The following is a 23691-nucleotide window of genomic DNA, read 5'->3' as shown; positions in this document are numbered from 1 at the left end:
CTGATTCCAAAGCATCCCTTAGAGAGTCTTTGTGGGAGGCCAAATGTTGAGGTGTGACCTTCAGAAGAGCTCAGAAATTCTCCCTCCCCAAGGTGAGCTACCTTGGAAGGAAAAGTCCATCTTTTTTTTCCTATATGGACCGTTTTAAAAGCCTTTATTGAATTTATTAGAGTATTGCTTCTGCTGATTATGTTCTGCTTTTTGGCTTCGAGGAATGTGGGATCTTAGGTCTCCAACTGGGGATAGAACTCGCACCCCCTGCATTGGAAGGTGAAGTCCCCACCCCTAGACAGCCAGGGAGGTCCCCAAAAGTCCATCTTTAAGAGGAAATAACCTTGAGAACTGCTAAAGAACAGTTTACATACCTTTCTGTCTGGAGAAGTAGGACTTTTCAAAAGGTAAGGGAGCCCCAAGGAAAACTCAGTCAGAAAATAATTCCCTAGATGAACGGAACCAAATGTTGGAGAGCCTTCCATCATCTTTGAAAGGTGCTTTTCCAGATCATCTCCTGCTCAGTCCTCTGCACTGTCCCCAAGGGGTTTTTCTGAGCCATGGGTGAAACCTCTGCTTCCTTGGTGGCCATCCATGAGCCAGGCTGTGTGTCCTGGCTCACTTACCTTTGAGCTCCCAGCATAGTTCTGACACCTAATCAGTACAGCCAGTGAACGGCTTCCCTCAGCTCATGCTGTATGCTCAGTTGTGTCTGACTCTTTGCAACCCCATGGACTGTAGCCTGCCAGGCTTTTCTGTCCATGGGATTCTCCAGGCAAGAATACTGGAGTGGGTTGCCATTCCCTTCTCTATCTATGAGAGGAGTCAGGGCCAAGCATTGGTGATACAAGTAGGATGTTTCTTATTCCACCTCGCTGTACGTGAAGCACAGGGCTGATCATGCATATTGCCCAAAGACACGCAGTTAAGGCCCCTGTGTGGCTGCAGTACAGCCGTAAAGTGGCTGATTGGTTTCTGGGAGTGGGAAAGTTGGTCCCCGGGAGTGGGGAAGAGGGGAGAGAGATGTGCAGATATATAATGACATCTTGCATTTCCATCCGCCCTCTTCCTGTTTTCAAAGCACATTATTTTTTTCTTGGCACAGCTGATCTTCACACATGTCTATGAGGTAGACAGGGAAGAAACAATCTCATGCAGATGAGAAAACACAGAGAGCCCCGAGGTTATGGGAAAATGTTATATTAGTGCAAGATGGAGAGGGTGCGGAGTCCTGGCCAGGAGCCTGGGGATGCTGGCTGCTCTTACACGGTCACAGGAAGAGCAGACCTAGCCGCCAGCCCTGTCGGGGTGAAGCCAGCAGAGAGCGGCCCAGCCTGTCCTCATCTCCTTCTAGCAGGATCCAGCTTTCCTGGCAGGCCTTGGGGAAGCTATGCACCCCATTGGGACTCGCCTGCTTTCAGCACAGCCCCGTTGTTTTCTGTCCCCCACAGAGGCAGCTTCAGCTTACAGCCCATTGTCCACTCACCCCGCCTGCATTCCTGGCCTCCTCCCCGGCTGGGCTGAGCGGCCCCAGGCGGTCTCCTGTTACAGGTCAGGGAGCGAAATCCCTGTTGGCAAAACACAGCTGAGCCCAGTTCACTTCCCACTGGCCCTGCCCCTGAGACCACGCCCAGAGCGACCTTTGGGGTAACCAGGTGGTTGGTGGGGGGAGAGGAGGTGGTGGGGAAATAGCCAGCCAGGGCCTGACCCAGGGCTGGGAGCCAGGTGCACTTAGGTGTCAGATGGGGCCCCCGTCCTCAAGGCCTTCCCCGTGACACCTAGAGGGATACCCGCCTTGGGAGGAGGCACGTGAGAGCCCAGGGTTGGAGGGCTGCAGGAGAGGTGGGACCCACTGCAGCGAAGGGAGGAGGAGGAGAAGGGTGGGGGTTGGCTGGAAATGGCGGCAGTGCACCAGACCGCAGAGCAGTGAGCATGCGAGGCACAGACCCTGGTGTGCAGAGGTCGTCAGGACAGTTATTCAAAGACGCAATGTGATTGGAGGGATAAATCAGGGTACAGCTGGTAGGGGCCTCATGTGTTAGGCTCGGTCGTCTAGAAGGGGACGGGGACTCCTTTTGGAGCAAAGACGAGGACATGACCTGAGTGGTCTTTAAAAAAAAAAAAAATTATTTATTTTTGGTTGCACTTGATCTTTGTTGCTGCACGCAGGCTTTTTCTAGTTGCAGTGAGTGGAGCAACTCTTTGTTGTGGTGCGTGGGTTTCTCATTGTGGTGGCTTCTCTTATTGCGGGACATGGGCTCTAGGCGTCTGGAAACTTCTCAGACCAGGGATTGAACCCATGTCCCCTGCATTGGCAGATGGATTCTTATCCACTGTAGCACCAGGGAAGTCCCCAAGTGGTCTTTATGGAAATGAACTTATGTGTACTAGCTTGGTGGGAAGAGAGGGGTGGGGACCTGAGCTGGATTCTGGTGGGGGGACAAGCTGGGGGTGTGCAAAGTGGCCGAGATGCGGATGTTCATGTAGCTTGCTCTGTTCCTTCTAGGGAAGCATTTACGATTCCCCTGATTCCACTTGGCCTGAAGGAAACCAAGGACGTTGATTTTTCAGTCGCTCTCAAGGTAAATCCCAAAGCAATGGGCACTGGATTCGCTGTTTAAAAGAGCAATGTGGAAATTGTGGATCCCTTGCAAGTGCTGAGTGAGGCTCGACGGGCCAAGTGTCGCTTGATTTCTTCAGGGTGGCCTTGAGCCCCTTCAGCAGACCACCCGGACAGCCTATGCTAAACTTTCCTATGCTCACTAACATCTGGTTGCTGAGACTCTCACACGCCTGGGGAAGGGGTTGGGAACCCGGGCTGGTTGGCTCCAGGAATCCAAAGCAAAGAGGATCTATGGTAAACAGGCTTTGAGTTTTTAAAATTGCATCCTGTTTTAGTAACTCTTTTTTGCCTCAAATTTTATAGTCAATTTAGGCCATGTTTTTGGAAGAATAACCAAAAGTTTTTGACCCTCAACATTTTATTTTGGAAATAGTAGAAAATTTGAAAGAATGTCACAGTGAACCCCTGTATACTCATTACCTAGATTGTCCTGTTAACATTTTGCTGCAGTCACCTTATGTATTTGTGCATCTATGCATCCCTCTCCCCGCACATTAATACATCTTATTTTTGATACCTTTCAGAGTAAACCAAAGATACTGGTTCACTGCCCTTAAACACTTGAATAGCTAGAGTTTATGCATCCCCCACGCCCTGATCCCTGGATGTCTGCCTTCTCTTTTTTTTCTCTCTATCCCCCACTCTGCCCTCCCCCTTTCTCTCTCCCTCCTTCTTTCCCTCCCTTCCATCTTTTCTTTTTTTTTTTTTTAAGTACCAACTTTATTGGGATATTCATACATTGCACAATTCACCTCTTTAAAGTAAAAATAGTACCTGGCCTCCCCTTAGCCATGTGTCTCTGGCAAGCAGTGATATTGTAGGCCCGCCTGTGTCAGTCACTGAACAGGTGCTGGTGATGTCAGAGGCCCAGCTGTTAGGGCCCCTGTAATTCAGTGGAGGATCTGGGTGGGAAGCGAGAGAGATGCTTTGATGGAGGTACCCAGATATGGCTTGCCCCCAAGCTGGGGCCAAGAGAGGCCGCCCCAGGTCTGGAATGCTTTCCTCTTCCTCTTTGCTGCGGATCCATCACGATGAGTTTTACTGAATCATCTCAAACTTCCATGCAGAAGAAGAAAGTGGTGATGAGGTGGAAGGGGGTGTCTGTCTCCAAGCTTTCCAGCACAGGCAGGGTGTGTAGGGATGAATCCCAGAAGCGTGAAAAATGCTTCAAAGAATTCTGTTTCTTGTCACAGCAGTCCTGTTAGTTGACTCATCTTTTCACTGGTTTTATTTTAGAAAAGAAAAAAATGACCACATGGCATTTTTGGCACTACACAGTTTGTCCTTTTAAAAAGCAATTGGTAATAAACAAGTGGGACCTAATTAAACCTAAATTTTAAAATTAAAAGCTCTTGCACAGCAAGACTGTGGTCTATGCTAAGTCACTCGGTTGTGTCTGACTCTTTGCGACCCTATGGACTGTAGCCCGCCAGGTTTCTCTGTCCCTGGGGTTCTCCAGGCAAGAATACTGGAGTGGGTTGCCGTTTCCTTCTCCAAGGAAACTATAATAAAGAGAAAAGACACCTTTTAGAACGGGAGAAAATAATAGCAAATGAATCAACTGACAAAGGATTAACCTCCAAAATATACAAGCAGTTCATACAGCTCAATACTAGAAAAACAAACAACCCAGTCAAAAGCGGGCAGCAGAGCTAAACAGACATTTCTCCAAAGAAGACATACAGATGGCTAATGAACACATGAAAAGATGCTCAACATCGCTCATTATTAGAGAAATGCAAATCAAAACTACAGTGAGATACCACCTCATGCCAGTCAGAATGGCCATCATCAAAAAGTCTACAAGCAATAAATGCTGGAGAATGTGTGGAAAAAGGGAACCCTCTTGCAGTGTTAACGGGAATGTAAATTGAAACAGCCACTGTGGAGATTCCTTAAAAAACTAGGAATAAAACGTATGACCCAACAATCCTACTACTGGGCATACACCCTGAATAAACCATAATTGAAAAAGATGCATATACCCCAATGTTCATTGCAGCGCTATTTACAATAACTAGGGCATAGAAGCAACCTAGATGTCCTTCGACAGATGAATGGATAAAAAAGCTGAGGTACATATATACATATTTCTTAGCCATAAAAAGGAATGTACTTGAGTCATTGCTAATGAGGTAAATGAACCTTGAGGCTATTATTACAGAGTGAAGTCAGAAAGAGAAAAATATATATTAATGCATATATATGGAATCTAGAAAGATGGTACTGATGAACCCGTTTGCAGGGCAGCAATGGAGACAGACAAAGAAAACAGACTTGTGGACACAGTAGGGGAAGGAGAGGAAGGGTCTAATTGAAAAAGTAATATTGAAACATATATATTACCATATGTAAAATAGCCAGTAGGAATTTGCTGTATAATACAGGGAGCTCAAACCCAGTGCCTGTGACAACCTAGAGGGGTGGGATGGGAGGAGGCGGGAGGGAGATTCAAGAGGGAGGGCATATATACATACCTATGACTGATTCATGTTGATGTATGGCAGAAACGAACAAAATCAATTCAGTTCAGTCAGTCAGTCGTGTCCAACTCTGTGACCCCCATGGACTGCAGCGCGCCAGGCTTCCCTATCCATCACCAGCTCTGGGAGTTTGCTCAGACTCATGTCTATTGAGTTGGTGGTGCCATCTAACCATCTCATCCTCTGTTGTCCCCTTCTCCTTCTGCCTTCAATCTTTCCCAGCATCAGGGTCTTTTCTAATTGGTCAGTTCTTTGCATCAGGTGGTCAAAGTATTGGAGCTTCAACTTGAACTTCCAATGAACTTTTGTTCATTGGAGCTTCCAATGAACAAAATATTGTAAAGCAATTATTCTCTAATGAAAAAAAATTGGTTAATGCTTTGAAAGTTTTTGCACTTGTCCTCCAATCTCAAGCAGAGACTGTGTGTTCCTTTTACTCAGGGCCTTGTGGACTGATGTCTTGTTTAAATCCAGGTCCTGGGCCCTGTGAGTTTGGGGTTTATTTTAGAGTTTGAGAAGGGACTTTGGTAGTCATGCCAGACCCAGGATTACCAAAAATTTTATTTTCTGGGTAGTAGACAGCTATATGCCAGCTTTTCACAGGGCACGTGAGCTTTTGGTTAAGTGCGACACTTGCCATAGGTCTGTGAGACTCCAGACAATGCTTATGTCTGTGGACATGTTTTAGTTGCTTTTGTAGAATAGTTTCTTCTAATATTTAGTTTGTTGCTTTGTGCCAGAGCTGGAAGAGTGTGGGCATTTTGCAGGGGACAGGAAATAGGTGAAGGGGATTAAGGTTACAAATTTTCATATAATAAATAAGCCATGGGGATAGACTATGAAGCATAAGGAATATATTCAGTAATACCGTAATAACTTTGTATGGCAACAGATGGCTACTAGACTTGCCATGGTGATCATTTCATAAAGTATGCAAATGTCAAACCAGTATGTCGTACACCTGAAACTAACATAATATTGTAGTCAATATATTTCAATTAAAAAAAAAAAACATACCCAGAAACACAAAATGTGTGAGTTTGGAAGGAATTGTGCAGGTCGCCAAAATTTAAAAAATTTAAAAAGAGTGCAAGCAAATAAAATGTACTTTTGTCACTGGAAGAATACTTTATATTTTAAGCAATTAAGACTGTATCTGAAAATAGAGAGTAACATATTTAATACTGGAAAAAAAAATAAAAAATAAAAAGAGTGCAGGCATTCAAAAGGGAGACTCTTGGAGAAAATTGGGAATTTCCTGGGCAACTGTAAGGATCCAAACATGTCATGTGCAGAATTCACATTAAATCTAGTGGGGAAAAAAAAAAATCACATGTTGTGGATATGGCCAAGTGCTATTCAGCTGAGGTTCCCAACCATGTCATTTTAGTCTAAAAAGAACTCTACAGATGTCAGTCATACAAAAATGAGAATGTTTGGGGGACATTCTGTTTTTCCTCCCATGTTTGTGCTTGAGAGTAACACAGACAGGTGCGCAGAAGTAATCTGGCCAACTAAATCAGGGCAATTCATGTTGTCTTTCAAATCTGTGTATCCTTGTGATGTTTAATGGTCAGTGAAGCTTCATGGTCTGATTATGTTCTGTTTTAAATAAATGGGCTTTAAAACAACTTCATGAAGAAGCACCATCAAAATAAATTCCAGAGAATTCAAGTTTTTTTTTTTTTCTTTTAAATATAGCTTTGTTAGTATATATTTCTGATTGAGAACAATATTGCAAAATGTTCAGAAAATACCAAGACATGTAAAGATCCCTCACAGCCACACACATCCCCCTACACCTTTATTTTGTACTTACGCTTTGAGCACCTGGTCTCATCTTCTGATCAGGGGTCTTTAGAAGGATGTGAGACTCCTCCGATCTATTCAGGCTCAGCATGGTATCTACTGGTAATAAGTGCCATGTAGGGTAGCTATTAATTTCATTCTTAAGGCATCTTCCAAATTTTATTGTCAACAGCTCTCCTGTGAGCATCTTTGCACAGTTTGCTGAATATTCCCTTTGGATAAATTTCTAGATGTGGATTTGGTAGGTCAAAGATACAATTACATGACCAACCTAGATAACATATTCAAAAGCAGAGACATTACTTTGCCAACAAAGGTTCGTCTAGTCAAGGCTATGGTTTTTCCTGTGGTCATGTATGGATGTGAGAGTTGGACTGTGAAGAAGGCTGAGCGCCGAAGAATTGATGCTTTTGAACTGTGGTGTTGGAGAAGACTCTTGAGAGTCCCTTGGACTGCAAGGAGATCCAACCAGTCCATTCTGAAGGAGATCAGCCCTGGGATTTCTTTGCAAGGAATGATGTTAAACCTGAAACTCCAGTACTTTGGCCACCTCATGCGAAGAGTTGACTCATTGGAAAAGACTCTGATGCTGGGAGGGATTGGGGGCAAGAGGAGAAGGGGACGACAGAGGATGAGATGGCTGGATGGCATCACTGACTCGATGGACATGAGTCTCAGTGAACTCCGGGAGTTGGTGATAGACAGGGAGGCCTGGTGTGTTGCGATTCATGGGGTTGCAAAGAGTCAGACACGACTGAGCGGCTGATCTGATTGTCTTGCCTTACATTCCTATCAAGTGTGTGTGACTGCTTATGAAACTGTTTGTGTCGTCTTTTGGGGCCCCAGAGAGCTCCGGTACCACAGTTCTTTATGTCTCAGCACAGAAGACAATTTAGTGAGCAGTGAAGAGGTAGATAAGTGATTTTTTAGAATAGGACACTTGTGGGCAGGCGAGAAATGGTGCACTCTGAGAACTTACTGGACTATATAGTTTTATAATCAAAGGAAAAGTGGGGGGCTTCCCTGGTGGCTCAGTGGTGAGGAATCTGCCTGCCAGTGCAGGAGACATGGATTTGGTCCCTGACCTGGGAAGATCCCACATGCTGTGGAGCAACTAAGCCTGTGTGCCATGACTTTTGAGCTCTGAATCCCAGGCGTCTCAACTACTGAAACCCACGTGCCCTAGAGCCCATGCTCCGGGGAGAGGGAGAAGAACTTCTTTGTCTTTCTTGAGTAGACATCGTGCTTCCATCATCAGCTCTTCCTCCAGGTTGAGCAGGGTAGTTTTCTTGTCCCTACATAGTCAAGCTCGGTCCACAGATTATTGTTTTTTATGCGGGCAGAGAGCATGTCTTAGGGGTCGTTAACTTCCTGAGCTCACTGGGCAGGATGTGGGTCTCGTGGCACCATTGTTCTATTGTCTTGGGCGTATGTCTTATGCCTCTCTTGCGTGGTTTTGTTTCTAAGCAAGCCTGCCTGGTTTTGCGATGAAGCACACTTAACAGGGTCTCCCATATTTTTTCTACTTACAATCCCCTAGTGGGATTAACTACTTAATCACCTACTTTGTCCCTTTCCTTTATATCATTCCTCCCTCCAGGTGTTTACCCTTTTATGCTTCAAAGCGGGTAAAGGGCAGTGACTGATCATTAGCTACTTCGGACTGAGACAGAACATCGGCGTGCCTGGGGAAGGAGTAAAGTGCCTGGCTGACTGTCCCTTCTCTGTTCGGAGAACTGCCAGTCAGTGTCACTGTGGTTAGCATCATCCTTTTAGCCTTCTTAGATGTTAAGCATTGGAGGATGAATCTACAAAAAGGTATAAATTAAAAGAAATACAACAATGAGCTTTGGAAAAGTCATTAAGAAGGATTACAGCCATGATTTTGAAGATCCAGACCGTTTTCCTCAGTTTCTAAATCTAAAAGAGAGTCACTGAAGGCCTCAATCTGTTTGTTTCTGATTAGGCCTGTAATCTTAAATGTTTTATATTTTAGGGTGTATTGAGTCTTTTATCTCAGTTATAGATTTAATTTATTCTTTTCTATTTTTTGTTAATATCCTTTGATGATGAAGGGCTTCCCTTGTAGCTCAGTTGGTAAAGAATCTGCCTGCAGTGCAGGAGACATGGGTTCGATCCCTGAGTTGGGAAGATCCCCTGGAGAAGGAAACGGCAACCCACTCCAGTATTCTTGCCTGGAAAATCTCATGGACAGAGGAGTCTGGTGGGCTGTACTCCATGGGGTCACAAAGAGTCAGGCATGACTGAGCAACTAACACTTTAACACTTTGATGATGAGAGTGGTTTCCTTGTCCCTCAAGGGACAGAGTGTAGCCCCTAATTTATTTAGAGAAGACCTTCCATTAAAGAAATAGGTCAGTCACAAACAGAAAGGAATGTGGAAATAACCAGCCATTGATGTTGTACAAAAGGGGTTGCAGGAAAATGTGCCCCTGTCTCTCGCCTGACACTCCCATTGCATATTTCTTACAGTTAAGGTTTCCGATCCTTTGGGTTAAGACCAAGAAGGTTGCGTTAGTCTGTGAGAAATTTTATCAAGTGACCTGCCATTTCAGTGACTGCCCAAGGCTCCGCATTAGTTATGTAGATGCCATGTCTGGGCAGAGCCATTTTTGGCTTTGGGCCCCCGTCAGTCTTTTGATTGTGAAATCATCAAAGAAGGCCGACCCCACCCCCCAACTCTCTGGTGCCTGGGGCATTCCCTCTTTCAATACCTTGGCTGTTTGCAAGGGTTCTTCCGTCACAATCTTACTCGAATGTGTCCCTTCTGTCCTCACAGAGCACATTGATTTTGTCTGGGTACCTATGGGCCTTATGGTCTACCATGGCCAGATTGGCCAAAAAATCCTGGCCTTTCCTGTGGTGGTCTCAGAGTGGACACAGCCATTGTCATCATCTGGGCCTTTTGTTTATCTCTCTGGGTGTATTCAGCCTTTTTGGCCATATCCCTATTATTGAAAACCAAATAAGCCAATTAGAGCAAATCACTCTCAGGAGTCTGAGGACCCACAGTTGGCTTTTTTGAATTTCATTTCTGATGTCTGGGGAAGACTGGGCTATGAAATGTAGAGCCAAAAAGTCCTGTCCCTCAGGCGAGGAGGGATCCACCTAGGTACACTTTTTAAATGCTTCTATTAATCTCCCTTGAAAAACTGTAGGATTTTTATCTGGTCCCTATTGGAATTCTTTCACTTTTTTTTCACGGTTGACAGGTTTCATTGTAAGCTTTTTCTTTTTAAAAGAAACTCCTGCCCCCAAGTTGTGACTGTTTTTATTTGTGTATTTTATTTTATTGGCTGCCCGCAGGCTTTCTCAAGTCGTGGTGAGCTGGAGGCTACTCTTCTATGCGGTTCAGGGGCTTCTCATTGCGGTGGCTTCTCGTTTGTGGAGCACGGGCTCTGGGGCTCGTGGGCTTCAATAGTTGAGGCTCGGGTGGGCTCAGTAATTGTAGCACACAGGCTTAGTTGCTCCGCGGCATGTGGTATCTTCCCGGACCAGGGATTGAACCTGTATCCCCTGCATTGCAAGGTGGATTTTTGCACCACTTGTGAGCTTTTTCATACCCTTTATTAAACAATCATGTGGTCCCATCTATCACTCTCAAAAAAGTGGATCTGATGATTTCATTGTGGATTTGGCTCAGGAGCAGCTTAGTTCCCCATGTGGTGTACTGCATGGCCCTCTTGGGCTTGAGCTGCCATTTGGTCAGCAGGGACTCTGGCTGCCAGTATTTTGTGCTATTCTTTCTCAGGAGTGCAGCAGTGGGATAAGATTTGTAAATCTCTCCAGGTGAGATCCAAAGATTGGATCAACCTGGTAAATTCTTTTGTGAAAAGTTCAGGGATCTCAGAAAAACTTCCCAATTTACCCTCTGCCAGACTTAGGTCGGATGTTGAAAAAAGCACGTAAACTGTTACTGTTCCTTGATTTCTATCAGAAGTTTCTCTCAGAGGCAGAACCATCAGGGCAGTTGGTTGGTAACTTATGCTGCTGCAGGTGCTAGCTCAGCTGAAAATGGGCCCCTTAGGTAGCTTGGGATACAAAGGAGGTCTTTCCTCACTCTTGGATGCGTTTTGTTATTTAGTCACTAAGTCACATCTGGCTCTTTGCTCCCCCATGGACTATAGCCTGCCAGGATCCTCTGTCCATGGGATTTTCCAGGCAAAAATACTGGAAAGGGTTGCCATTACCTTCTCCAGGAGATCTTCCTGACCCAGGGATAGAACCCATGTCTCTTGCATTGGGCAGGCGATTCTTTACCACTGAGCCGCCTCGGAAGCCCTGGGTGTGTTGTCCCCTAGGATAACAGCCTTGGCTGGAACAGCAGTTCCCACCTGTGAGACAGCCCTCATTGCAGCAGCCATTTTCATGGATATAGCAGGTTTCGCCAGAGCAATAGTTAGCTATCCAAAAGTTTCCTTCCTGTGTCAAAGTCTACCTTGTAACTGATTCAAGATTTGTACTTACAACTTTAGATGTTATCCCTCCCAAAGCAGTCTCCCAACCAGGTGTTACTGCCCAAGAAATTGTTTGTAAGGAATACTACAGAGGGTATCCCAGTGGTGTTGACAATGAGCAAGATTTGGTCTAGCTGCAAATAGAAATAAAGGGTCAGCACTTTTAAGAGTCAGAGGGAGGGGAAGACTGACATCAGGGCTCGGAAAGTCCTCTGTTGGACACTTTGAGTAATTAGGAGCAAACTACCCTACATCTTGGAAGTTGATTCCCTTCAGTTTTCTTGAGCATAATGTACTTAAGAATACCTGATAAGAAGCCTTTGATCTAGGCGAGATACAATCCTTTAAATGATTTTTTTTCTAAAGTATATATCCCCGATTATAAATTATAAACATTTAGTCTTTATCCAAAGATAGATTACAGTGATCAGCTTTAGAAACAAGTTTAGAATACCTTTTTAAGAACTCTGTTAGGCTTCTCAGTAATATAACAGCAAAGAGCTATTTGAAAAGTGAGTTTTAGATAGTAGATATTGACCTCAAGGAGCAAAACTAAAATTTAGTATCTATTAAAACATAATTTTTTTCTAAAATTACCCTCATCTTTACCAAAGACCTGAGAAGGCAATGGCACCCCACTCCAGTACTCTTACCTGGAGAATCTCAGGGACGGGGGAGCCTGGTGGGCTGCTGTCTCTGGGGTTGCACAGAGTCAGACACGACTGAAGCGACTTAGCAGTAGCAGTTACCAAAGATAGCCAAGTTAAGATTAATTTGTTTGTAAAATAAGTCTGGTTAATTCATCACATAGGCATATTTAATCTGTCCAATAAATCAGGTGCCTTGAATATTAAAAATTGTAAAAGGTATACCCTAAATAAAAGAGCTCATTTTAAACCTTTTTATTTTTCATTGTATGGCATCAGCTTTGTAGCCAAGGAAGGCTTTAACCCATTAAGTAAAAGATGGAATTTGCCAGGGAGCCGGGAAGACCCAAGCAGCCATCTTGGGTTTCCCATATCCCTCACTGTTTAATTTGCAGCTTTTGTATATCTATCTTAATTTTTTTTTTTTTAATTTAGGAGCAGATTGTTGCCATGCTACAAGGATATCAGGATGGCAAAAGTCTGACAATAAGGGGTTAATTTTTTTGTTGACAAATTGTGCAACAAATATAGTATGAACTTACTAACTTTTAGTAAACCCAGATAAAGTATTTATACTTAATACTCATGAGTCTAAAAACATCTATATTAATTAACTAACTTAAACTAAAACCTTTAATACTAAATATTAATTTAATATTAAATATTTCTTAAGTCATGTGAACCTATAATCCATTTAGCTTAGTTCCTCTTATATTTGGAAGTGTTTTATTTTGTAAGTGCTTACTTTACTTTTCAAAGCCGGTTAAACTGAGCTCATTCACAAATTAACCTCAGCAATATTATCTAAAGACAAAAAGACATGACTTACATGTATTCAGAGATCTCAGTTTCATTTTTAAACTTATTCATAAAACAGACATTGCAATGCAGATTTATCAGTTTACAAATAACAGTTGGAAAAATTAAGTTTACAGACTTGAGTTTTAACAGGGATAGAAACAGAATATAGAAGAAAAGTCTCAGACTTAAAAACAGTGCAGATTGCTAAATCCTGTCAGAAGCAGTCCAAACAGTAAAATGTCTTTCTTTTTGCATACCATTTCCATTGTCAGCTGACCCCTTCCACATCTTTATGATCCCTTGCCACATTTTTATGGCAACCCATGTTGATGACCACCATTCCTCCAGTTCTTTGTTTGTTTTTCCTTTAGACATCCATAATATCATTCACTTGACCTTTACCCAGTTCTTGATCAGAGCCCCAAAGCCTTTGGGGTTGATCAGCCTGTCTAAAACAGACAGCCATCGGTGGAGTATCTTCCTCCATACTCTTGGCTCGTGGCATCCCATGAGCCTTCTAGGACCTGACCCCAGACCTTCTTATCTTACCGCAATCCTGCCGCAGTCGCCATCTGAAACCATTTGTGTCATTTCAGGGGCTCCCAAGAGCTCTGGTACTATAGTTCTTTATGTCTCAATGCAGCAAAGAATTCAGTGAGAAGCAGAGGTAGATAAGAAGTGATTCATTAGAACAGGATGCTTATGAGGTTTACAAGCAGGCAGGCGAGAAATGCTTCGCCCTGAGAACTTACCGGACCACAGTTTTATAATCAAAGGAAAAGTGGGGAGAGGGAGAAGAACTTTGTCTTTCTTGAGTAGACATTATGCTTCCATCATCAGCTCCTCCTCCAGGTAGAGCGGGGAGTTTTCTGCTTCCTACGTGGTCAGGCCAAGTCCACAAAGTATTGTTTTCTTATGTGTGCAGAGAGCATGTCCTGGGAATCATTAACTTACTGAGCTCACTGGGCAGGATATGGGTCTCATGCCACGATTGTTTTATTGTTTTGGGGCATGTCTGGTGCTTCTGTTGCCTGGTTTTGTTGCTAAGCGTCTTCTCTTTTGAGTAATCATTAACTTACAGGGGTCTCCCATATTTTTTCTACTTACAATCCCTTAGTGGGATTAACTATTTAATCACCTACTTTGTCCCTTTACGCTGTCCCTGTCACTTACAGTGGGTATCATTGATCATTTTGATTTTGGGAGGTCAGGCAAAAATGGTATCATTACAGTTTGTATACATTCTAGAGTTGATTACATCCTCACTTCTGTTTATTTGCTCCTTACACGTGTCCTCTTGGAAATACCTATTTCTATCCTTTGTCTCCTTCACCACAGGGTTGCTCTTGAGTTCGCTTGTATATGAAGGAGAGTAATCCTTGGTAATGTATGTTTGCAAGTATTTCTCCCAGTAAGTTCTCTCCTTTAACTTGTTTTACAAGCAATACCAGTTTTAAAAAAAATAAAATATATCTTTTTTTTTCCAAACAGATTTTATGTTGTTAAGCTTCACAGTTCTTCCTTTTACAACCCTGCCTTGAAAGGCATCCTCCACACCAAGAGGAAACGTTTATTTTGCTGTAGTTTCTAACAGTGCTTTGTTTAATTTTTAACATTAAATCTTTAGTCAATCTGGAGTTTGTTTGGGGGTGAGTAATGAGAGGTAGGGTGCTAACTTTTTTTTTTAGTTTCTTTTTGGCTGTGCTGGGTGTTTGTTGCTGCATGCAGGCTTTTTGTAGTTGCGGAGAGCAGGGGTACTGTGTAGTTGTGGTAGGCGGGCTTCTCATTGGGGTGGCCTCTCATTGTGGAGCACAGGTTCTAAGGTTCATGGGCTTCCGAAGTTGCTGCATGTGGGCTCAGCAACTGTGGCTCAAGGGCTGCAGAGCGCAGACTCGGTGGTTGTGGCACAGGCGTAGTTGCCTTGCAGCAGATAGGATCTTCCTGGACCAGGGATCAAACTAGTGGTGTCCCCTGCACTGCAAGGCGGAATCCTAACCACTGGACCGCCAGGGAAGCCCCGGGGCTGTACGTGTTTATTTTCACCAAAGTGGTGGCCAGCTTCCCCTGAGCTATGTATAAGGAATCCATGTGTCATGTTGGATGCTGTCCTTTTCATCCTGTGCCCCTCCTGCCCCCTCAGTCCCCCTCCCTCCTGCTCTGTGTGGGAGTCGGCACTGGCTCCTGCTCTGTGACTTCCTACTGGGTGTGGCTGAGGGGGAGAAGCAGCAGCCAGTGATGAGAGGATGGGAGGAGAGGGAACTCCTCACTTCCCTCAGCTGACTATCTTTGGTATTCCCCACCTCCACCCCACCAGAGAACAATCCTCGCCTCAGGCAGCCACCTCTCCAAGTTCTTATAACTCCTTCTCCCCTTTGGCCCTTCAGCCCTGTGGTTCTAACGGTTCTGGAGGTCCCACGCCATCCCTGTGGTTTCCCATAACCCTACCCTCATCCCTGTAAGAGTTCTTCCCTTCAGTTCACATCAGGAACAGCTGTGTGTACCCTCCTTCCTGCCTGGACCTGGTGGATGCTCCAGGCTTTTCCTCTTCTTTGAATGGTGGGCTTATGTTATATACCTGATTCTCGAATCTGCTTCTGTTTCTGCTCCATATTTGGTTTCATTGTCCACTTTTCATGTGTTTTAACACCAAGTAGAACAAGCCTTCTTCTTTATCTTCTTTTTTTTTTTTTAATACTTGTTTATTTATTTATTTTGGGCTGCTTTGGGTCTTTGTTGTGCCATGTGGGATCTTTCACTTAGCAGATGAATTCGGTAGTTGGGGCGTGTGGGCTTAGTTGCCCTGAGGGATGTGGGATCTTAGTTCCCTGACCATGGATCAAGCCCACATCCCTCTCATTGGAAGGCAGATTCTTAAGCACTGGACTACCAGGGAAGTCCCCTGAGTGGTGGCTTTAATGCTGCTCTCACGGATGTAGTCCTACAGAAGCCCTAGAGGAACTTTGTCTCCCAGATCATCCTCCCCATAATTATCGTCACTAGTAACATAATTGATCATATTTGAAAACCATTTCAAATATACACAGTGTAGCTATGTTAGTAGAGGAGCTGATTCCAAACACCAGCACTTAAAGTCATAAAGAAAATCGTAGAATCATAAAGTGAACAGAAAAGTTGGCTAAAAATGACACACGTGAAAAAACAAAAGGAGCCTTCTGCGTGTCCTTGGAACTGGCACAACGTCTTCTCAGGATTTATTCTGAGGAACTAATCAGAGATGTGCAGAAGGAGGACTGTCGTGATTTATGTGTTTAACAAAGGAGGGTTAAGAATATCATGGTACATATTGGCTAGCACATAGTAGGTACTCTATTTGTTGAATAAATGAATGGCACCTTTGTGCCTTTGGAGGATTATATAACCATTGAAATTTGTGTCGTAGAATACTTTGTGGCATAGGAAAACATTTGATACGGTTCCAATTCAAGAAAAACAAGAGCGAAGCCAAGTTGTATATTCGTTCAGTACAATCTCATTTTTGTAAGTGGAAGGTATATGGGTGCCTGTGTAAATATTCACTGAACATATAAAAAGCAGAAGGGACTTTAATGTAGAAAGTGTGTAAAGAGAATACTCACAGCCACTTGGGAATATGTAATCAACAATCGCTCCCTTCAACTTTTTGCAGGCAGGGAGAGCCAGCATTTATGGAGGATGTTGTGCAAGAACTCATTCTCCACACACATTATACTCCTCTTATTTCTTTCCTGTAATACTTAACCATCTTCTAATATAATGTTATGTTGTGCCTATTTCTTTTTTATTTAAGTTTTTAAAAAAATGTTGGCCACACCACACAGCTTATAGCAGGCAGTGGGGGTTGGGGGCTTCCCAGGTAGCATTAGTGGTAAAGAACCTGCTTGCCAATGCAGGAGATGTCAGAGATGAGGTTTCAATCCCTAGGTGGGAAAGATCCCCTGGAGGAGGAAATGGCAACCCACTCTAGTATTCTTGCCTGGAGAATCCCTTGGACAGAGGCGCCTGATGGACTACAGTCCATGGGGTTGCAAAGAGCTGGACACGACTGAGTGACCAAGTAGCAGCAGCAGCACAGCTTACGGGATCTCAGTTTCCTGACCATTGAGTCTGGGCCACGGCAGAGAATCCCAGCCTCTGGACCACCGGGGAACTCTGTGTTATGCCTGTTACTTACTGTCTGTGCTCCCCTGTGAGATTATAAGTGCCATGGGGCAAGGTCTTTGTTTTGTTCTCTGAAGCAGCCCCAGCACTGTGTACAGTGCCTGGCACACTGCCAGTGCTTACCAACGTGTCTTATGACTGAATGAATTCCCAGAGCCAGCATCAAACACTGGACCCAGCTGGGGTTCTCATTGGGGTGCTTTGTTCGTGGAAGTGCCCTCACAGGGGTTCCTATCACAGACCCTGAGGTCTCATAACAGTCCCCAGACATGAGTTGCCTTTGCCATGTGTGAAGTCCCCACTGAAGATGAAGGTCTGAGCCCCTGAATACCTGTGATGTTTGCCAGTGTGATTGAACTCACAGTCACTTCCACAAGTCACTTCGCTCTGCTGCCAAGGCACTTTAATTTTTAAAAAATATTTATTTATGTATTTGGCTGCACTGGGTCTTAGCTGTGGCACGGGGGGAGGGTGGGTCTTCGATTTTCATTGTGGCATTTCAGATCGTGAGCTGCGACATGTAGGATCTTTAGTTGTGGCATTCGAATTCTTAGTTGCTGCTTGTGGGATCTTTAGTTATAGCATGTGGCATCCAGTTCCCTGAGAAAGGATGGAACCATGACCTCTGCATTGGCAGAGTCTTAGCCACTGGACCACAGGGAAGTCCCCTGCCAAGATGTTTTTAAATAGAAAACAACTTCCCTTTTAACTGGGCTTCCCTGATAGCTTAGTTGGTAAAGAATCCACCTGCAGTGCAGGAGACCCTGGTTCCATTCCTGGTTCTGGAAGATCTGCTGGAGAAGGGATAGGCTACCCACTCTAGTATTCTTGGGCGTCCCTTGTGGCTCAGCTGGTAAAGAATCTGCCTACAATGTAGGAAACCTGAGTTTGATCCCTGGGTTGGGAAGATTTCCTGGAGAAGGGAAAGGCTACCCACTCCAGTATTCTGACCTGGAGAATTCCATGGGGTTGCAAAGAGTCGTATACGACTGAGCAACTTTCACTTTTACTTTTTCCCCCTTTAACCAAAACAACAAAAGCAAAATAATTTAAATATATGTAAACAAAACTAAGAAAATAAATCCCACCACTTAGAAAATCACCGTAGTGTACATGTTCCCATAAATTTTTATGAATTCTACCTACATTTTTATGGGCTTCCCAGGTGGCACTAGTGGTAAAGAACCCGCCTGCCAGTGCAGTAGATTAAAGAGACGTGGGTTCAATCCCTGGCTCGGGAAGATCCCCTGGAGAAGGGCATGGCGACCCACTTCAGTATTCTTGCCTGGAGAATCCCTTGGACAGAGGAACCTGGCAGGCTACAGTCCATAGGGTCTCAAAGAGTCGGGCATGACTGAATTGACTTGGCATAAACGCATACCTTAGATATTACTATTTTACCTGTTTCTGGTTTTGAGTCACACCTTACAGTATCTCCTTTTTCTTGTAGGATTTTATTCTGGAACATTACAGTGAAGATAGCTACCTCTACGAAGATGAAATAGCAGATCTCATGGATCTCAGACAAGTACGTTTCCATGTGCAGCGGGATGGAGAGGAGACTGGCTATGATTAGAGGTTGTCCAGTCTTCTGATGATCCCATTGTTGCACTTGAAGTCTTGTAGAATCAGTGGTGGTCGGGGGTGTTAGGGAGGGGCTGTCGGAAACATCCATTCATCTTCTTGCCACGAAAGAAGACCACAGAGGAGACAGACATGCATGTCTGGGGCTGGGTTCCAGGACTCATGAGTTCCTCCCAGCTCTCCTAGAGTTCATGATACCAGCAGCTGGGCCCAGGCTCCAGAGAAACTGTGTGTGAGCATCTTCCTGGCCCGTCCGTCTGCTCTCTGTTCACCCACTCACCCTGCGGTGGTTCCTGTCCTTTCAGGCCTGTCGGACGCCCAGCCGAAATGAGGCGGGAGTAGAGCTGCTGATGAGTTACTTCATGCAGCTGGGGTTTGTGGAGAGCCGATTCTTCCCGCCCACCCGACAGATGGGGATCCTGTTTACCTGGTAGGTGCCTGAGCTGGGGCTTTCTATCTCCAGCCACACTAGGGAGCCTCAGCCCCACACGAGGCTCCTCTGCACTGCAGCCCTCTCCTTCCAGTTGTCCCATGAACAGAGGAGAGCCTGGAGATGTGTGGATAAACGGGTGTTTGTTTATGAAGGGGATCCACAGGGAGAGGGCTCCGACAGACAGTGGAGTCTTGCCTCTCAGAGCAAGTGAGCCGAGGAGAGGAGGCATTTGTGTGTGTGTGTAGAGGAGGCATGTGTGTGTTTATATGTGTGTTCATTTTATCGTGAGGGAAACCCCAAGGCTCTGAGGTACAACTGACAAGAAGCAAGATTCTTGTTCCAGGTGGGAATCAAGTTTTCTCCCAATGACCAGGGCAGCAAACAGAAGTAGATCAGAGCTATTAAAAACTGAAGCAGAATCTTTGATTCTTCCCCAGAGTTGGTACTTTTGATGATTAGTGCTGTCGAAATGTCTCGGAGGTGCTATACCTCTTCTCTGAGTTGCTTAGGAGTATGTGCATGCTTAGTCACCCAGTCTTGTCTGATTCTTTGTGACCCTACGGACTGTAGTCCGCCAGTCTCCTCTGTCCATGAGATTTCCCAGGCAAGAATACTGGAGTGAGTAGCTATTCCTTTCTCCAGGGGATCTTCCTGACCCAGGGCATTACAGGTGAATTCTTTACTATCTGAGCCGCCACGGAAGCCCAAGGAGTATGTGAAATGAAAGTAAATCGTAGCAGCTGAGAAGCATATTCAGAGTTAAATTTCACCACAGCAGATGGCTCTTGATGCTTGCTTTTGAAAGGAAGGGCAGATGACGTTTCCTAAAGGTGTGTTAGCTGCCTGCACATGAGTGAAAACTCCAAATGTGACTTCTTAGTGCTGAACTAGGGAGAAGCTCCATATCTATACCCTGGTCAATGTATGAACTTTAAAACATATCTTGAGTCTTTAAGGCCTTAGGAAGAATTATGAGGGGTTAGTAATTGCTACATTTCATGTAGGAGCAGCCTTATTATTTTTTTAAATACATTTTATTTTTTAGAGCAGTTTCAGGTTCATAGTAAAATTGAAAGGAAGGTGCAGAGAGTTCTCAAACACCCGCTGCTCCTGCACACCCAGCACCTCCTCCACCGTCAACATCCGCCACCAGAGCGTTACATTTGTTACAGTTGATGTACTTACAGTGGCTGCCCATCACCCAGCACCCACTGTTTACAGTTCCTGTCCGTGGTATACGTTCCATGGGTTTGGACAAATGATCAATGACATGTGGGCTTCCCGGATGGCTCGGTGGTAAAGAATTCCCCTGCCAATGTAGGACACTTGGGTTCGATCCCCAGGTTGGGAAGATCCCCTGGAGAAGGAAATGACAACCCACTCTAGTATTCTCCCCTGGGAAATCCCATGGATAGAGGAGCCTATCAGGCTACAGGCCATGGGGTCGCAAAAGAGTCAGATGTCACTTAGCGACTAAACAGCAATGACATGCATCCCCGTTATAGCATCACACAGAGCGGTTCCATTACCCTGCAGTCTTCTGCGCTCCCCCTAGGCATCCCCACCCCTTGGCACTCCCCAGCCCTGGCAACCACTGATTCTTTTTGTCTCTACTGTCTTGTCTTTTCCAGAATGTCATATAGTTGGAATCATACAGTAGGTAGCCTTTCTGGATTGGCTTCTCTCACTTAGTCACATGCACTTAAGGTTTCTTGTGTCTTTTTATGCCTTCATAGTTCATTTCTTTTTTTTTTTTTAAGTGTTGCGTAGTTTTCCACTGTATGGCTGTACCACAGTTTGTGTGTCCATTCACCCACGGAAGGACATCCTGATTGAGAAGCAGCCCCGTTTCTGTTTGTGCTTGTGGGCGTCTTAACAGTATGAGCAGGCCCATTGTCTTGCTTGAGATAAAAGCCTCATTGCATGTGCATCTTTGAGTTTTATTCAAGAAATAAGTTTTGTCCATTTTTACCCCCAAACAGCACTCACTAGCCAAGGGATCCATATTCTTAAAAGATGTTTCTTTTACATAGGTATGACTCCCTCACCGGGGTTCCGGTCAGCCAACAGAACTTGCTGCTGGAGAAGGCCAGCATCCTGTTTAACGTCGGAGCCCTCTATACACAGATTGGCACCCGGTGCAATCGACAGACAGAAGCTGGGCTGGAGAGCACGGTGGATGCCTTTCAGAGAGCCGCAGGTACGTCTCCAAGGAGGTGCTGTCGCTGAGATAGAGCTCTGGCTCTGCCAAGTGGCCCTGGTACCTGAGCTGAAGGGGGTCTGTGGATCCTCCCCAGGCCCACGCTTGGCCTCAGAAGCCTGAAAGGGCCCGGCCAGCTTCCAGAGCTGGTGACTCTTCCCATCAGGAAAATTGCTTCCTGGCTCAAACCCGGTCGTCTCTGTCTGACTGTGGCTCATGTACACAGTGGTTAATGATTAATCTTTTCCGAATGAGTGGCCCCATGGATGGCAGTGGATGAACTGTGTCTTTGAATACAGTTTTGAAGAAGAGAATAAGTTTTCTCAAGCGGTGAGAATGTAGGCTTTTTCTTTTTTCTTTCATCCGGCAGCGTGCCTCATCAGTGAGTGTTACCATCCGTGCCTTTGTTATGCGAATTCTGAGAAGCTTGCTCACCCATGGTTGCTCTTCTTGGCTCCCTGCTAAGTGACACTTAGCACCAGCCTATGGAGGAGCAGGGGGTGGTTGGCAGCCCATGGGTGCAGTGGGTAGGCCTGTCTCATGGGCGCTCAAGGGTCCTGGCTGACTCCCCTCTAGCTGTGTCCTGCGGAGTTGGCATAGGGATTGTAGGCAGAAGTGGCCACAATGCTGACCACCGTGTGATGCCCGGAGCTGGCTCCATAATAAGTTTCTTTCTGTGCCAGTCCTTGTCACTCTACTTTGGGGTGTTACCCCGGCAGAAAATTTTGGGGGGTATCTCATTTTCCTCTGCAAGGCTGTGAAGAACCATGGCTTTGCTGTTTGGGCTGGTCATGATATTGTTTGGTTAAACAATAGATAGATCCCTTGGGAGAAAACATCATGCTGAAATTTCATGTGGGAGTTGAATTCTTTCACTGTAAATCCTTTTCTGGGCTCATCTTTCTTTCTGAAGAATCTGAAGCAGGTATGCCTGTCTCTAAGATTCCAGAGACGTGGACAAAACGAAGCTTGAGAACAGAGTCAGAGTGGACCCCAGAAAGCCTGCCGCCCTGGCCTTCCTCCTGCAGGGCAGCTTGCGCTTAGCAGCAAAACCAGAGGAACCAGTCAGATGGGATTTTGCCAGGAGGTTTTGTTTCAGCTCTAGGTTGCTTTGCCAGTTAATGCTGTGACACCTTTCTAACACAGAAGAAGTCAGCTGAGGGCTGTAGCATGAAAATTTCCACTAGAGTCACTGAGCTGAGCTTCCCTGAGGTTCTGGGGAAAAAGCTTCGAGTTTCTGAAGGACCCAGAGGTTAAGAGTGAGCATGACCGCCTGCGAGTCCTTTAGTCATTCTGTCTTCCTTCGCTTCCCTCAGATGCCTAGTCACATATGGAATTTCTCACAAGGGCCCAGGTGAGACAGGAATGGACAGGGAGCAGGCTGGTTTCCTTGCTTGATACAGATGTAAATGTTTTGGAAGAGAACTGGAAAACAGAAGTCTTCTTACTGGTAAAACATACATAACAAAATTACCATTGTAACCATTTTTAGGAGTAGGGTATCAAGTACAGCCACACTGTTGTACAAGTGTCTATCTCCAGAACTTTTTTTTTATCACCCCAAAGGGAAAGTCTGTCCCATTAAACAAAAACTCCATTCCCTCCTCCCTGCAGCCCATGTGTGTCTATGAATTTGACTATTCCAGATACTTCAGCTCAGGGCGATGGACCTACTTCACGTAGCATGATGTCTTCATTCATGTTGTACCATGTGTCAGAATTGACTTCTTTTTTTTTGAAGATTGATTCACTTATTTTTGGCTGTGCCGAGTCTTCATTGTTGTGTGGGCTTTTCTCCAGTTGTGGATAGCAGGCGTGGGGGTGCGGCGCTACTCTGGTTGCCCAGCAACGCCTTTTCATTGCAGTGGCCTCTCTTACCGCAGAGCATGGGATCTAGGGCCCGCAGGCTTCAGTAGCTGCAGCATGTGAGCTCAGTAGTTGTGGCTCCTAGGCTCCAGAGCACAGTCTCAGTCGTTGCGGTGCAGGGACTTAGTTGCTTATAAGCAAGTGGGACCTTCCCAGGCCAGAGATCAAACCCACGCCTCCTACATTGGCAGGCAGATGCTTTACCGCTGAGCCACCAGGGAAGCCCTTGCCTTTTTAAAAAAATAGATTTATTTCATTTATTTGGCTGCCCCAGGTCTTAGTTGCAGCACAAGGGATCTTTGATCTTAGTTACGGCGTGTGGGATCTAGTTCCCCGACCAGGGATCGAACTGGGAGTATGAAGTCTTAGCCACCGGGCCACCAGGGAAGTCCCAAGGCTGAAAATACTCCATTGTATGTATATACCACACTTGATTTATCCTCATATCTCAACTGTCGATGGACATTTGAGTTGTTTCTACCTTTTGGTTACTAGGAATAATGCTGCCATGAGCATTCTTGTATAAATATCAGTTTAAGCCATTGCTTTCAATTCTGTGGGGTTATACCCAGGAGTGGAATTGCTGGTTTTTATGGTAATTGAGAATCAGAGTTTACT

General features: G+C 45.1%; 1 protein-coding gene across 1 annotated transcript in view; it reads left to right on the top strand.

Moving 5' to 3' along the window:
* Positions 1-23691, top strand: part of RHPN2 (rhophilin Rho GTPase binding protein 2) — a 69145-nt gene that overhangs the window by 30647 nt on the left and 14807 nt on the right. Inside the window, exons 4-7 of the mRNA XM_055551311.1 lie at positions 2498-2573; positions 18441-18518; positions 18880-19004; positions 21041-21207. Of these exons, the coding sequence (XP_055407286.1) occupies positions 2498-2573; positions 18441-18518; positions 18880-19004; positions 21041-21207 (446 nt within the window). The remainder of the gene's footprint in view (positions 1-2497; positions 2574-18440; positions 18519-18879; positions 19005-21040; positions 21208-23691) is intronic.

This window comes from Bubalus kerabau, chromosome 17, assembly GCF_029407905.1.
Source record: "Bubalus kerabau isolate K-KA32 ecotype Philippines breed swamp buffalo chromosome 17, PCC_UOA_SB_1v2, whole genome shotgun sequence".
Classification (NCBI taxonomy): domain Eukaryota; kingdom Metazoa; phylum Chordata; class Mammalia; order Artiodactyla; family Bovidae; genus Bubalus; species Bubalus kerabau.
This window is presented reverse-complemented; position numbering and strand designations above follow the sequence as displayed.